At 32.5% G+C, this 14,718-nt stretch overlaps 1 protein-coding gene across 5 annotated transcripts; it reads left to right on the plus strand.

The window, feature by feature from the left end:
• Positions 1–2,876: 2,876 nt before the first annotated feature.
• On the plus strand, positions 2,877–14,492 carry LOC105560969 (transmembrane protein 114). Of its 5 annotated transcripts, none has more exons than XR_001008870.1 (7): positions 2,878–3,054; positions 6,749–6,893; positions 7,333–7,608; positions 7,677–7,883; positions 8,066–8,237; positions 8,309–8,610; positions 8,932–9,386. XR_001008870.1 is itself a non-coding variant. In XM_012010534.1 (6 exons), the coding sequence occupies exons 2-6, from the start codon at positions 6,861–6,863 to the stop codon at positions 14,077–14,079; spliced, it is 744 nt and encodes a 247-aa protein (XP_011865924.1). In that variant the 5' UTR covers positions 2,877–3,054; positions 6,749–6,860; the 3' UTR covers positions 14,080–14,492. The 5 variants fall into 5 exon arrangements, 1 of the variants encoding a protein (XP_011865924.1); XR_001008867.1 differs by having other exon boundaries at positions 7,689–7,883; XR_001008869.1 differs by having other exon boundaries at positions 7,731–7,883.
• Positions 14,493–14,718: the final 226 nt, after the last annotated feature.

Raw genomic sequence — 14,718 nt, forward strand, 5'->3', positions numbered from 1 at the left:
GAATCTAGACCTCTTTCTCACTAAGCGGGCGTCTCAACCAATTCGACCACCGAGGCATATGGAAATATTCATTACAATAAATAGTCTAATATTGATTCCTGAATGCCACCTATCATGACAGTATTCAAAAACGAGAACTGCGCGCCGACTTAAATAGTCAGTCTTAGAACACGATACAATAATCCCCACAATGTATCCCCCCCCCATTTGTACCCTCCCCCCGAACAAATAATTAAATGAAAGTAAGAGACGAATGTTACGTCCGCGTAAATTAACAAATTAATAAAAATCCGTATGGCTCAAATGTGCTGAACATAAATTTAAAGGAATTAATTTGTTAACTTATTGCGAAAAATATTACCTCAGACAGGAATTGAATCTGTATCTCCCTACTTACTAGGCGGACGTCTCACCAATTCGACCAATTCGACCATTGAGGCATGTGGAAATATTATATTTATCGCAATAAATAGTCTAATGTTATTTTCTGAATCCCATATAACGTGACTGTACTAGAAATGCGCGCCGACGTAAATCATCAGTCTTAAAACACAGAAGAGTCAAATTATAAAGGCTACGGAGTATCTGAAGATGATCTTAAGACGGTCTTGAATATAAGATCTGACTATGAATAGCGGCCTAAGATGCTTATTTTATTTAAAGTAACGTTATTCTCTATAAAACAATTGTAATCTTATAACCGTTGCGTGTACTTGGCATTTCTTTTACCGTTTTTTGAAAAGTCATTTAATGATATCTCGGTTTATGAAGTTTTAAGCTATTTATAAGACCATCTGTGTGCCATCTACATGCTAGCTGTAAGCTATCTATAAGCGCAAAGACAGTTTTGTTATGTAAACGAAAGGTATTGTTTAAGTCTAATAAAAACTCGATCGATCCAGTCATTTCTGAAATCCGATAATCTCAGATTAAACTCGCAACTGGCCGGCACGCGTATAAATACACGGGACAGTCTTGTGCTATGTGGGTACTTGGCACGATACATTACCGTGTCTCATAATATTGTTCGATCTAGACAGATATTAAGTGAAAAATAAGAATTTGCACAATCTACAGCGCTTAACTTGTCACTATGAAAATTTAAAGAATTTTATGTTAAAATTATCATGGTATAAAGAAAAGGCATAATGTTATTTTTGCTACAGATATTAACTTGATACCCCCATCCCCTTGACTGAAGTTTGATACTTATCACGAATTTTGACTTAATGATTTTATATGTAACATTGCACTCTTGTATATGTATATTGTATATCTTGTATATATTAGGTAACTTCAAAAATATTTTTAATAATTTCTTTAACACAGTGATTTGGCCGTAAACTTTTTGGAGATCTTATTTTGTGTGAATTTTACATAAATCAAGTTTTCACTTTACTACTTCATGATCTCTAAATAATCTTCTGGTAAAATATTTATTTAAAAGTACTTTAATATTAATTCTTCTATTCAGTTAGTAGATGTCCAAACAATTTTATTCAGTATCAAAAATTGAGATATTGATAATGTAAATGTTAATATTTTTATGTGGGATTCGGGAAATAACATTAGACTGCTTATTACGATAAATATTGATACATGCCTCAGTGGTCGAATTTGGTGAGACATCCGTTTAATAAGTAGGGAGATCTAGGTTCAAACCGTGGTTGCGGTAATACATTTCGCAATCGGTAATATATTTTATGGTACGACTGGTTGGCACTTGTCTAACTTTAGAATGTCATCAAGACGCTTTTCACTTGGAAAGGACCGGAATTCTCGGTGAAAACGTTGTGTAATTCCTTTAATAAAGTATTCCCAGACAGCACACATATCTAAAAGACATGATAAAGACGTCTTTAAGTCGTCTTTTAGACTTAAAGACGTCTTAAAGCTGTCTTTTAGACATGGTGTGCTGTCTGGGTTGCCAGATACATCGAATAATTTTGCCCATTACATTTCATTTCAATGTATTTTATAATAAAATTATTCAGACACTAGCATCCTGTCTTGATTCTTTAATCTTTTATTCCTTAGAATTTGCGTTCATTACATGTGAGTCCTATGAAATTTATTAATTACGCGGACATTAATATGTGGTTGTCAATTTCATTAGGTGTTTTTTAATATTGAGGGATACTTGATTGTTCTGTATTTTAAGACTGACGATTTCAGCCGACACGTAATTCTAGTTGCGAATATAGTTACGATATATGGCATTCGGGTAATAATAGACTATTTAGTGTGATAAATATTGCCACATGCCTCAATGGTTGAATTGGTAAGAGTAAGACGTCTGCCTAGTAAGTAGGGAGGTACAAATTCAAATCCTGGCTGAGGTAATAATATTTTTTGCAATAAATTTATAATAAAATTATTCAGACACTAGCATCCTGTCACGGGTCTTTAGTCTTTTATCTTTTCGAATTAATATCTTTAGTTGTAAAAAATAATATATGATTTGTATATTATAAACAACTAAAATTTTATTTATACGCAAAAGCGGTTGAAAAATATTGAAATTTCTTCTATACTACTATTATAACACAAAATTTAGTATTTCAAAAAGTATAGTTACGGTATTGCAATTTTATGTAAGATATAAATTAACTTTTAAATAACGTATAAATATGTATAAATTAAAAAATCAAAGAGTAAAAAGCATATTCCAGTATTTACTGTCATAATACTTTGTTGCGTTGTTTTATCGCAGCAAAATAATATTTTCAAAGATTATGCATAGTTTTATATACACTCTATGCGTTTCTCTCTCTCTCTCTCTCTCTCTCTCTGTATTTGTGTGTAAAAGTTAAAGATGTTGAAGAATCTCGTGTTACCCCACTCTTTGGCTTTAACCATCCGCTTCTCTTCTCTAACTGCGAATTACGTCGTCAGCATGTGATCAGTGTTAGACAGTCAATCAGTGCGTTCGGACGACAGCATTTCGTCTTGTGTAGCGTTATATCCTATTTTGTGAGGCCTGCCGTGCCAACTAAAAGAGAACGGTATTTTCGGTGTTTTGCGCTCGAACCACATCTCCCAAGATATTTCGAGGTGAGTCAATAGAAGACGGTAGGTCTAGCGAACAACCGGCTGCTGAACACGTGCGCGTTTGTATTCATGCCGCCAATGCGCTATTTAGAATCGTGTAAATATATAGAGTAATTTTAACCGAATTGATGAAATTTATTTACTCATTAATCATCAATAAATATCTCTCATAGAAAATTAAATGTTAATTTATAAATTAAAATTAATGGAATATTAATTAATTTCATGCTAATTTATTCAATACTAAATATTTTAATAATTAAATTGCATATTAAAAATTTGTTTCAATAAATATATAGCCCTCGACAAAATTATTAAGCACCCTCCTAATCATTACGCTGCAAATCTAAGTGTATTACTTTATACACTTTTATATATGTACCTAATTTGGTGAAGCACTTTTTGCACGCTTTTTTCCGTTTAAAATCGCAACACGTGACTTGATAAATGTTATTTATACATTTTTTGCCATTTAAAAATAATCTTTTTAAACGTAAAGAAATGTGTATAAAGATATATATCAAATCATATGTTGTGATTTTAAATGGAAAGAAATGTGTAAAAAGTGCTTCACTAATTTACATGTATGTGTGTATAAAAGTAACACATTTAGATTTGTAATGTACAGTGTACTAAATCTAATACTAGAAAGATTTTTATTAAAAGTTGGTTACTGTATAGAAGTAATAAACACTGTAGTAAACATTTGTTTATAGAAATTTTCCAGGTATTAGATTCGGTATAGCATAACGATTAGGTGGGTGTCTAATAATTTTGTCTACGGTTGTACTTACAATTAGTTAAAAATAAAGAAGAGAAGAAACTTAACTATTTCTTTGAATTTAGGTCACTGTTGGTATGTATGGATGTATGTATGGTGTCCAAAAACACACACGCACATACACATACACATATGAGCGCGCGCGTGCGCACATTCTATTCAGATAACTCTGTTCTGTCTTAATAGTGTTAGTTAAGTTGCGTAAAAATTCATACGTTGCGCATTCTAGTGCACAACGTAATAAAAATCTTATTTGATTATTTTCATACAATGGAATGCAAACTTTTACAAGGAAAGAGTTGGAAGTGTTCCTCACCGATTTTGATGGGCTTTGGATATGTTGTAAAGCATAAAAAGTATTAGACCCATATCTTTTTTAGAGACGTTTCTTGACGTTTAAAGCGAGAAAAGTTCTTAAAAAATAACAGATTTTTCCATGTTTTAAGAATATCTTTAAAAATGTGAGGTTTATGAAAAAAATATTCTATACAAACATTTTATGGAATTTAATACTCTTCACAATGGTGTAATCACATTTTTCCAAAATGCCAAATATTTTAACTTATCCCTGCTCCCAAAAATCCAATCGTAGTATCATAATAAACAAAAATATACACGGATGTAGGTATTTGGCATTCGATGCTCTTAAATTTTTGCGATAAAAATTTTTTAATTTAAAAAAATAATGGTGGAAGTCAATTCCCTTTCTATGTATACATATGTTGTAATTTTAATTCTTTTAAGAATATTGTCATAAATAGTGACAACAAAATTTCATAATGTATAACAAATTTATTTTAATAAAATTAGTTATTTTATTACATAGCATTAAAATACCTAAGAAATAATTGAAAAAGGTGTTAATGTGTGATATGTAACAAAAATATATAAATAAATTTTTATTACTTGTAATTTATATTACTTTTATAAAAAGCTATTTACAACGCCATAGTTATCCAATAAACTTTGTCTAAATGTACACACTTATTTATTGTTTACGTTACCAAATGATGTTTATGTAAAATCTAGACCCATACAACACAAAAGCATGCAACAACATTGCCGCAAGATTGCAACATTGCATCTTGCACTGTAATGGTACATAGATATTGCAGAGACATTATTTTACAATATTACTTTAGTAATGTTGTAGCAATTTTATTTTAAAATATTGATACAATTATGTTTGTAATATGTATATTGTTTCCTCATATCACTTTTATAGTTTACTAGAAATGACAAAACGCGCGTTTCGCGAGCGCAGTTTGTAGTTCAGCATTGTATATTTATAAGAATTTGTATACATGCAAAGAGAAGTAATTGTATGCGCAACGTCAATTTAAAATAAAAAGTAATTTATCACTCACTGATACGACTCGCAACAGCACAGTTGTACATCGTCAACTAGATATATATGTTAAACTGTAACAATACAAATATGCATATGATTATAGACTAATCATGTAAAATTGAAATTATTGTATCAAATATACTTTATATTTTATATTAAAAAAATAGGCATTTATTAAAATAATTATATAGAATGCTGAAAAAGTCTTCCTTTTAAACATAAACTGACAAAATTGTATACGTATGGTTTTGTCTCTAACACTTATTCGACTCCTCGTTCGAATCATTTGCATAAATCAAATTAAAACACAGAACAGATGCTTTATTTTGCACAAGTAACAATTAAATAACATAAAAATGTAAGACACTTACCTCACGCTTTCTCCGCTGTTGCCCGATGCCTCCTGGGCCTCCACCTCCTCTCAGATTTCCTTCTTGCACTTACACAACACTCGCGAAAATCATCGATCGCGCGAAATTTCCGGCACTCCCGTACGCGATGTGAAATACCGCGAAACGCACGAAATGCCATTAACAAATAGGTATCGCGTGACTTTCTATCATACAAATTACTCAAATTAACAACTTGCATGTTTGATTCGGAAGAAGGATAAATCACTTTTGAATTGGCGATATAAAAAGCAACACAAGCATCGGAAGTACATATAATCTGCGGTAAAGAAGTACGAATAGTTATTAGTCCGTAACGAAACGATATTTTACAATCTTTGTCATTTAATCTAATCCTTGAAACGAAATTGATAGATAATTAAAAGCGCGGTGCGTAAACGAGATGTAACCGCGACAAAATACCACGGTTTACATTTATAATTTAGATGAGTTAGTCTCGTGAAATATCTACACGTTGATAAAGAGCCGTCGCCTCAAAATGCAAGTTGTTTCTCATTACAAGTTGCAGAAACTTAATATTAATTAATCGGGGAACGTTACTTGTTACTGATAAAGGTGTACAAATCAATAGTGTTTTATTCCAACATTCATCGCGATCGAGTCTTGGAAACCGATAACGCAAAATTAATAACACGCACAGAGCGACTCTCGCTACTGCCTGCCGGCTCGACGTTCGGCGAGCGAGTGATAACGGAGCGACCTTCAGTGTACACGATGGCACGCAAAAACATCATACGTCACCGCGCCGAGAGAAAAACAACAACGAACGTTGAGAATTCGTTGTCCCGCCTACGAAATTGAAAATTCTGTATTTAATATTTTACATTACTTTGTTCCGTGACTGTTGCTACGTTTTGCGTATTATTCCGCGGACTTATTGGTATTGATTAAATTAACGATTAATTCTGTTCAATCGAGAAAATGTTTCGAAACAAAAATCGTTGTTACTTAAATTCTAATTACTAAGATTAGAGATTTTACCTCAATAGTTGGTGTATACAAATGTATATTTCTAAATTGCAAATCTTCATTTACTATGAATTTAAAAGAAAAGTGAAGCACACCGCGCTTCGAGAAAACATATATGTATTATGCATGCATTATATTGCTATGTTGTTTAGTTAATTATTAATTTATTTGCCTCTGTTTTGCCAGGTTGGTGGCTGTTACAAGCAAGAAGAACAACATTACAGAAATTTAAAATAATTATTAATCAATTACGTATCAGATATAAGTTCTTGAAGCGGTAGAAAAAGGAAAAGACGATATGGCAAGTCGAATAATAGCTCTGTACAATCAGGTATGTAAAATAAGAGTGTTCTCGCATAATTTAAAATTATCCTTTATTACTAACCACACAGGCCTGTGAAGATCAGAAATGAAAAGCAGAGTAGGTGGAATGTGATTAATTTTTTATACCGAAAATAAATCTGGTCGCAGAATTTTCCTAGTACGTTTTTGAATAATTTGTGGTAAAAAATTACTATTTCGAACAGCTTCATGAACTTATTACGGGAAACCTAATTTTTTGAAATATTTGTTTTATCGTACAGTACTAGTTTATCACTTTTCAAATCTATTTTTGATTACTACCGGATAAGTTTCGTGCTGACAATGAGATATACAAATATGAAATTATAAGGCTGGTTGTAGGGGTTCAATAAGTCATTACCCTGTCTCACCACAAATCAAAATTTGGATAAAAATATAAATTTTTGAATAACAAATGTCACTTTTAGAAATAAAAATGGCGAATTCAATATGGCGGGTAGAGGACCTGATAAATGTGAGTCTTTTCAAATTTCAAATTAGTGGACCAGTTATGATGTCTCCGCCATGTTGATGCCTATGAGAACACTCAGGATTCGTAGTGAGTGATAGATCAAGAAATGACGGCTATCAGAAGTTAACATCCAAAAGTAAAGTTTAACTTTGTTTCGGAAACAACAATATACAGTGTTTTATTTTAATCGCCCCAGGCAAATATCTCGAAGAATATGAAAGTGTTATACAGGGTGAGTCATTCCACATCTTAAATATGACAGAGATGACAGCCCTCTCTCTTATCGCTATATTGTAACAGTTTATTCTATAGGAGCATACTAATAAATACATAAATAAATTGTATTACATTTAGTTCAGTGAACGTTAAATTTATGTGTTCACATATAATATAAAATGCCTCGACGAAAATATGAAAGATATTTAGAACCTGATTCAACAGAGGATATTCTCCCGTCAAACCCTCCATAGCAGAAGAAAGCGAGAAAATAAATCATCTAACAGAGAGGTAAGTGGTTTTTATGTCCATCTTAACCCTTTATTTGCAGTGTTGCTCTGAAGCAACAAACATTTCAATATTTTTAATATTGACATATGTATTATGTCAACAACTGCCAAATAAAGGGTTAAACATCATTAATTATATACGTATATATCCTCAAAATTATCTAGTTTTATAATGTATTGAAGGAGATCAGTCACTCTTTGTCAACAATTGATGTATCAGATGTATCAAATCAGTTACAACGAAATGTTTCATGTGAAGAAATAAGAATCGATGCTGATATTCACAATTCAGACTTGCAATTTCAATTAACTAAATAATATAGGACGGTGTGAACAAACTCTGTATTCATCTCTTGTGAGTAAAAAAATGTATGTAGATATCTATACATTAAAACGTACAATCTACTTCTTACATATAGATGTTAGTTTCAGGAGCAATATCATAATGATGAACCATCTGATGATGCAGATTTATTTAATCAAATTGTGTTATTTCAAGAAAACTCCACTTCTGAAGAAGACGGAAACGACGAGGAAGTATATTATAACATTTGTGAAGTCGAAATATACTCAAATAGTTGAAATGCACTTCTAATTATACTAGTATGTAATAGATTTTTATGTTTCGGGGACAACATCATAGTGAACTATTTGATGATGATGCGAATTTGTTCAACCAAGATGCGTTATCTGAAGAAAATCACACTTCTGAAGGAAACGACGAGGGAGTATGTTATAACATTTATAAAATTGAAATCCAACATAACATACACAAAGTAACAGTTATATAATACACGCGTTATGTGATATCTATAGTGTTGAGTGGGACATTACCTGTATAACTAACAGTTTACAACTTTTTTTTTAATGGAGAAACCATCACGGTGTAGCTGACCCTGTGGGGAGGGGGGGGGGGAATCATTGAGGCATTGACAGTTTACAACTAACAACTTTGTGTTTGCTGGGAATAAATTGAAATATTTGAGATAAACATAAATACTCGTACTTTTCTATTATTTTAACTCAACTGTCTTATTATGTGATTGCAGATGTTGGACGATCAATACGATCGATTTCTGAGTGAAACATTATGCCCACGTTCAGCAGCAACAAAAGGAGAAGCGCTAATGATGGCCGTACTTGTAGGAAAAAAACACTGTATGACTTGGGTTGCGATACTTGACATCATAAATATGATAAATAAGTTGTACAACAATGATGTCTTACCAAATTCTAAGTTTTTACGACCGTTCGTCGACGAAGCAAACTCTTTAGCGCGAAATGGTATACAATGGAATCTAAACAACAAAATTATTACCAGTAAAATCTACCCTATATGTTGCCTGTGTGGATTCTATTGCTGTAAGCTAGAGTAAAAAACGTATACTTATCTTACTTGTACTTATTGCATCAGTTCATCAGTGCAGCAATAGAAAACAAGCCTATTGTAATATCTGTAACAAATTTTTACTGTGCAAATAAAATTAATGTATATTATAAAAAATGGTGTCTTTATTTCTCGAGTTGTTTTCGAATCAATAAATTGATTATTAGCACATTTTCTGAGATAATGTGACATATTTTATTAACAACTATGACAATATTAAAATTTTTGTTTTTCTATTTCTCCAATAAAATCTAAATTAATATAATGTTCGTTGTAATACATCGTAAACGGTGTCCAATTGTCACTGTGTCCGATTGCAACCATCGTGTGTCCGTTTTTTACTGTGTCCGATTGTGCCTGTGTCCGATTTATTCTGTGCGTAACTGGGACTCACTCAATGCTAATGCCGGCGGTACTGAAACTTTCAAGACTCATAACTAAAAAAATATTGAATAAAAATGCACTTTATTATATTATTTTGAAAAGCTTTGAGGTAAGCTACAAGAATATATAATGAACAATAAGAAGTTTCATTTAAAAAAATAATGACACCATCTTATGTTCCCCTTTGAACCAAACAACTTTTGTCTGAAACGTTTTTCCATATCTTTCATATTCTTCGAGATATTTGCCTGGGGCGATTAAAATAAAGCATTGTATATACACGTACGGCTCCTCAGGTTTCGAACCGCTTTCCTCCGTGGTCCACCCCGGAGTCTGACAATGAGTCGCTCGGTCTTGTAAAGCGAGACCTTCTGTTTGCGTCTGCTGGAATTGGAAAGTACGCGGCGACGACGGTGACAAAACGGCGAAACTGTCGAAAAAGGCCGTGTCTGTATGTACTGCGGACTGTAAACCGACCAACCCTAATGAGAAGTGATTTGTCGATCGATGTTGAAACGATGTCGAATCGATGTAAATTTAAAACGTAACTACCACGTCACTATCACGTAACTAACAGCCAAATTTTTGGAGATAGAAACGTTGTAGTGACGTGTATTTTGCGACTTTAATGTAACGAGTTGAGCATCTATTTGCGACCTGAAAATGATCAATCGGTTTTTAAGAAATTAAGATTAGTTTGTACTGTGTTATGTATGTAAATTATATATGTATATCTTTATATAAGTATTGGATAGACAAAATGAGTGATTATATTATTTATGTGACAGAAATTTAAACAGACAAATTATATCTAATCCTGCAAAAGGATTTTTGATTCTGCAAAGCCAATAAAAAGCTCGATTAAAAATTTATTATAATTTCGTCGGTAATACAGACGACTTTAGCATCCTCTTAAATAAATAAATTTGCCGAGATTACGTTTGTTTATTGAATGTACATGATGTTACCAAATTAGGTTCTTTTTAGTAAACATTTTTTGTCAAATACTTCAAAAACTGAACAAGACGGCCAATTAAAATAAAGTGAACATTAATTAACATCCTCACGCTTAACAATATAAATTATAAAATTTTTTTTCATAGGTTATCTTTGAAAGACGAATTCTTCTGAGTTGCACTGTTCTCGTGGGACTCTCAGTATGCATATGGTCCGTGGCTATAGGAACTGATCATTGGTTTATACTAAAATCACCGAATAATGATGGTTTGCCATTGAGAAGTGATACAAATGGTAGAAGATTGATCTACAAACATGCAGGCCTCTGGAGAAGCTGTATTACTGGACTGGCACCTAATCCTGAAAATGTCACGTATCTAGTTCCCTATAGTAAGTGCGATTTATTTTAGAATATTTTGAAATTATTTGGACATTAAAAATAAAACAACACTAAATCAGAAAAATATTTTTTGTGCATGTCATATCTTAAATTGTGAAATTGTAAAATTTTTATTAATTCTGGAATGCACAAACGTGAATTATTTGAATGTGCAGAACTATGGATCAATACAACAATTTGTGACTTTTTAATAATATTGTAATAATATTTAAAAAGACTTCAAATGACTATCCAAGATCAAGTCAATGGCACCACCTTACATCCCTCTTCGAGCCAAACAACTTTTGTTTGAAACGTTTTTCCATATCTTTTATTATATATTTTTGGAGATATTTGCGTGGATCATTTAAAATGAAATATCCTGTATAATAAAAATGTGTAGAAAAACTTCTTGAAAAATTGAATTGCAAAAATGCTTTCATGAATTTTTATCCAACAAACTGTGATTTTTCAAATCTTAAAAATAATCATTACTAACATAATTATACATTATACATATATGTAATTAAATATTAAATTTTATAGTAAAAACTGTATTAAAGCTTATTTCCGTACTTTTGTTAATAAAATGATGAATATATGTTTATATATGTTATCATTTCAGATGAATGCAAATATTTCAACATGTTTCCAACAGAAATACAAATGAAACTGGATCCCAGTTTAAACGAAAAAATATTGAGTGAGTATGTTATCTTTTAAAAATATTGAAGTTGATCTCCCACGTAGCACATAATATTGCAATATGTTGACAATATTACATATTACAATCAAATATATATTAAGGAAATATTACCGACATATCCCATACAACACACAAGCTTGCAGCAACGCTGCGGTAACTTTGCAACAAAGAACAGAGTTAAGATTGTCCGTATCTTGCTGGAGGTTGATCGTGTTTTTGACATCATTGCGATGTTCTTTAATTCTCGTTTCGATGTGTCTTTTTGTCTGGCCAATGTAGAACGTATCACAATCAGCATAATTAATTCTATATACAAGTTCGGTCTGCTTAGAGTCTATGATTTTATCCTTTCCTTTCCTGACAGCCACATTTAAAATTTTAAGTACTGAAAACTGGGTGTTTAGTTCATGTTTTCTTAAAATTCGGCTAATCGCATCGCTAACACTACCAATGTAAAGTATAGTAATGGAATTCCTCTAATCTTTACGTTCGATGGAAGAAACGATAGTATCAGGAATAGAGCGGTGTCTTAAATGTTTTTACCTCGTACTTTAACAAAAGGGTGCTCAAAGTTTAATTGTATGAATTTTTTAATTTTCAGGTTTCGCTAGGAGTGAGGTCTCGTTTGCCTTGATCAGTCTTTTCATAATGGTCATGGGTTTCTGCTTTTCAATTTACACATTCCTAAATCCGCGCTACATGTTTAAACGTCTTGCTGGAGGAATACACTTCATAACTGGTAATTAATATCCCCAAAAATATTTTTATATTTCTAATATACGCTCGTCGATACAAAGATAATTTCATAATCATAAACAGTACGTGTCTATCAGCTGGATAGAGAGCGACGACCACGCGAAGCATGCATTGTTTGTTGTTTGCACGTTGATCACTGGTTTTTTAAGTTTTATACAATATATCCGGCACTTTAATGTTACATCCCACACGCATAGGATTGTACTTATTAATATAATATTTACGGTGAGATGGATGCGTGACAGTGCCTATTCGCTATCGCGTTCCTAGAACTCTTCGAGTTTTGTGAGGGTAAGCTCGATAACGTGTAACTCGTACCATTCGCGCAAACCTATTATATGGAACAGAGATTACAGTTTCTCGTGTTTAAACTCTTGTTAGCGCGCATGTCCTTTGCTATGAATTCACCATAGAACATGCTCTTTATTCTAACACAATTGTAGCCCTCGATAGCGTCTAGTATATGTTCGAGCACTCACTGCACGCGTCCTCGAGAAATTTTTGCGACTCTATATAGTCCACGTTGATTATCACGCCGGTCAACACACGATTCTTAAATGTGGTGTCGATCTTTCACGACGAAAGTTGCGCGGAAGGATCGGTACTCGCGCAATCATCACCACCACCAAAATGTCCCGCGGAAAGTTCGGCACTCGTATAATCACCGCCGCCAAAATGTCTCACAAAAGGTCCTACACTCGCGAAAATATCACCACCACTAAAATGTCCCGTAGAAGAATGTTCGGCATTCGCGTAATCACTGTCAAAATACACAAATCGCTTCCCACGCGTTTCTTCAGACCTTCGAGTTGCGCGATTTCAGCCACCAAAGAATATTTAGTGTCAACAGATAATCGCAGACGCTTGACACGACTGTATTCTTCTAACTGTACGATACTTATTGCATTGTATAATCTATTAAAAGTAGTCGCCCAACATGGCGATCCCGTCGGCCCGTTCATATCCCGTCGGCCAATTCATATTTTACAATGGTTCTTATAGAATTTGCGAAAAAAATTCATCGCACCTCGTGAAGCGCGTCAAACTACGAAAAGTTTTGCAGACACGTCTTTACTTTTAAAGAGATCACGATAAGGGAAACAGAGATATTCAAAATGTGAAAAATTCTCTTGAAAGTGAAGATTTCTAATTTTAAAATAATATTTTTTTAATGCGATAAGTTTTCACGAAGTTACAATTATTTGAAGTTGAATGAAATTTTGGTACAAATTTTTGCTGCGTTAATTTTGTTGCGCAGTATATTAGTTACATTGTTAGTACAATAAATTAATTTTGAAATTGTGTTTATTTATAATATTAATTTCATGTTAACTGCATTACTTTGTATTAAATAATTTTATATTAATTTTCTTCTAGCTGCTTGTAACATGGTGGTGATACAGGTTCTGCTTTCATCAATAAAATACGAGAGTATCCACGTCTTGGAAACCTTTCCAAAAAATGCATTGCTAAAGTATGATTACTCTCTCATCCTTGCATGGATTGTATTCCTATGCAATTTCGTGGCCGGCATTGCCTTCATGCTTTTCTCAAAGAAGAGAAAGAGAGATAAAGCACCCACTGAAGAAATTGCTATGGCTGATGAGCCCACAATAATTGGACGCTAAATTACTATTTTTATGATTGTTACTAATGTTATTGTTATTTGTTAAAACTGTAAAATTTGAGTGTGAATTATAGATCATGCTAGATTAATATGCTTAGTTATCTGATTTTCTTCTACTTTCTTAAAGGCCTATAATAATAAAAATTATAACATCACAAAAGAGACAGATTAATTGAATATAGGTATCTAAATTAATAAATACATTAACACGTTGGCTGCCAAAGGATTTCTATGAAAATACTGTGTCACCAAATATGATGACATGACAGTCAACGTGTTCAAAGTTTTTGTGGAATTTTACCTTTTGTACAAAAAGTAATTAAAAATAAATTTTATAATTGCGTACATATCTGTTGTAAGACAAAAAGTAATTAAAAATAAATTTTATAATTGCGTACATATCTGTTGTAAGACCCCGAGTGTCTACAAATTAAATTTATATTTTTCGATTTATATTTTCGACCTATTCTATCTTAGCTCAGAGAGCCGAGAAGTGACCTATTCCATCTTAGCTCAGAGAGCCGAGAAGCGATCTATTCGATCTTAGCTAACAGAGCTGAGAAGCGACCAATTCCATCTTCCCATACAACACAAAAGCTTGCAACAACATTGCATCTTGCAGTGTAATGGTGCATAGATA

Source organism: Vollenhovia emeryi, unplaced genomic scaffold (assembly GCF_000949405.1).
Source record: "Vollenhovia emeryi isolate VEMERY1.0 unplaced genomic scaffold, V.emery_V1.0 DF939216.1, whole genome shotgun sequence".
NCBI lineage: Eukaryota > Metazoa > Arthropoda > Insecta > Hymenoptera > Formicidae > Vollenhovia > Vollenhovia emeryi.